This window comes from Aplysia californica, unplaced genomic scaffold, assembly GCF_000002075.1.
Source record: "Aplysia californica isolate F4 #8 unplaced genomic scaffold, AplCal3.0 scaffold00127, whole genome shotgun sequence".
In the NCBI taxonomy this organism is placed as follows: Eukaryota; Metazoa; Mollusca; class Gastropoda; order Aplysiida; family Aplysiidae; genus Aplysia; species Aplysia californica.
The window spans coordinates 1,296,737-1,298,775 of record NW_004797397.1 but is presented as its reverse complement, the minus strand read 5'-3'; the positions used below and the strand labels follow the sequence as shown (position 1 = coordinate 1,298,775).

General features: G+C 37.8%; 1 protein-coding gene across 1 annotated transcript in view; it reads right to left on the bottom strand.

Annotated features, from left to right (window-relative positions):
- Positions 1-185: 185 nt before the first annotated feature.
- LOC106011477 (glutamate receptor ionotropic, kainate 2) overlaps positions 186-2,039 on the bottom strand; it is a 255,205-nt gene continuing 253,351 nt past the window's right edge. Inside the window, exon 8 of the mRNA XM_013081354.2 lies at positions 186-380. Coding sequence (XP_012936808.1) covers positions 186-380 — 195 coding nt within the window. The remainder of the gene's footprint in view (positions 381-2,039) is intronic.

Below are 2,039 nucleotides of genomic sequence, written 5' to 3'. Positions count from 1 at the left end.
AGAGAGAGAGAGAGAGAGAGAGAAAGAAAGAAAGAGAGAGAGAAAGAGACAGAGAGAGAAGAGAGAAAGAAAGAAAATGTCAGACAGACAGACAGACAGACAGACAGACAGACAGACAGACAGACAGACAGACAAACAGACAGACAGACTTGACAGAGACAAATACATAAAAGAGAATCAACGAGCTAAAGTAGTAGTCCATTTACCGGTATAGACAAGTATCCTGTGGTATTCAGTAGGCTGAGGTCAGTCTGCATCTCGTATATCTCCATGTCGTGGATGATTTTCCTCACCTGGGGGTCACCGGGGTCAACTAACCGGAACCCGGTCAGGTTTACGTAGTTGTGACGGAAATCTTCCATGTCGATTGATTCAACGTCCTGGGGATGTTTGATGTGCAAAGGAGATAAAGAAAACGTAAGTAAGCACTTAACGTTCCAGAACATTTTCCTCATGTGTGGTCGAACGGTATAAATGGGCAAAAAGAAAGAGGCAAAATATTTGAATAGAACAGAAAAAGCAATCCAGTTACCGTTACAATTTATTACTTGAAATCTGAATTTGATTTATGGGAAATATTTTTTCTGGAAAAAGGGGAAATCCAAGATCTAAAGAGAGTTTTAGTATATGACACGCTCTAGTGACCAGCCCTAGTAAGTGACCATGTTATATCTACATCTCCAGTAATCAAAGGTATACATAAATATCAAATTTTAATTTTATAAGACTGGCTTGTGTGTCTATCTATCTCTCGATCTATCCACCAATCTATCTATTTATCTATCTATCTATAGTGTGGTGAAAAAAATTCGTGGCGCAAATTATCCTCAAATATCTTTTTAATGTGTGATCCAAAGTCACCCTATGCATTGCACAGCAGTTTGCATCAATTTGACTTAACATAATCATAGTTTTCCCCACCAATTAAGGCTAGTTTTAAAAACTTTTAGTCATAACTTTATATAAAATGCTACAAATCTCCTTGAGGTGGAAAATGGAATTGTTCATAGCACTTCTCGCTTCTCACACACATTTTGTATACAAATATGGCCTACGTCACAGCTCACTAGTGAAACTTTTTAGTGGCAAAACTAGTTTCAAGTAATTACATTTAGAGTGAACAATTTGTTTTCACTAAATGTTCTCAAAACATGAGTTCAGTAAACATAATGTCGCAATTAGAAAAACTTTTAAAAGTGATATTGTCCCATCTGTAAACCTTTTAAAAATCTGTAGAAACCACCCACTGGGATTTTAAATTAGTAATTAATAAAGAATATTCTAGACTAGAGATAACAGATGTTCACAAAAATATTGATATGCTTAAACAAATTGATACAGGTTACTGTGCAAAAGATGGAGAGTTTATTATGTTCTATAGTTTAGGAGATATCTATCTGGGGTGGATTTTGTTGTTCGTTTCGTTTTGTTTTGTTTGAATGGTCATTGGTTTTGTGTCCCTTCTGTCGTTACTGTGGTTTACTTTATTTATTCATTTATTTATTCATGTTTTTAGACGTCTTACATAATGGTCGATGAAGTACGTTCTGTTCATAAACATTACTAAGTGTCTAAACACCCAGAAGCAGCCGAGCATTTGTTTCCGCCAATGTTTCTCATGCTAAAACTGCTCTCGGGGGGTACTCTGTATGGTTCTAAAACGCTTTTTGACATCGACGTAAGGAACGCACTGAACCAAATGGCCCTTCTAGTGTCCGTTCTTTTCATTTCTATCATCCCAATGAGGTAAATGAAACATGAGCCTTACTTAGACCTACTCGGTATCTGTCACTTGCGGACGCGTGTGTTCTCCGTCACAGTCGGCTCTTCGCGTTCTCTGGCCTACCCATTTCCATATGGCAACCGCCAATTACCGGGTATTTGGGGCAACTCTGTCCCACGACAAAGCACAAAATACAACATAGGCAGCCCTATCGGGAATTTTCGTATGACGGAAAGGCCAAGGCAAACGTCCCGTACACTGCTTCTGGTGTTTCCATTAGAAAAAGTGGAAAAGATGGTAATGTATAAATATATAT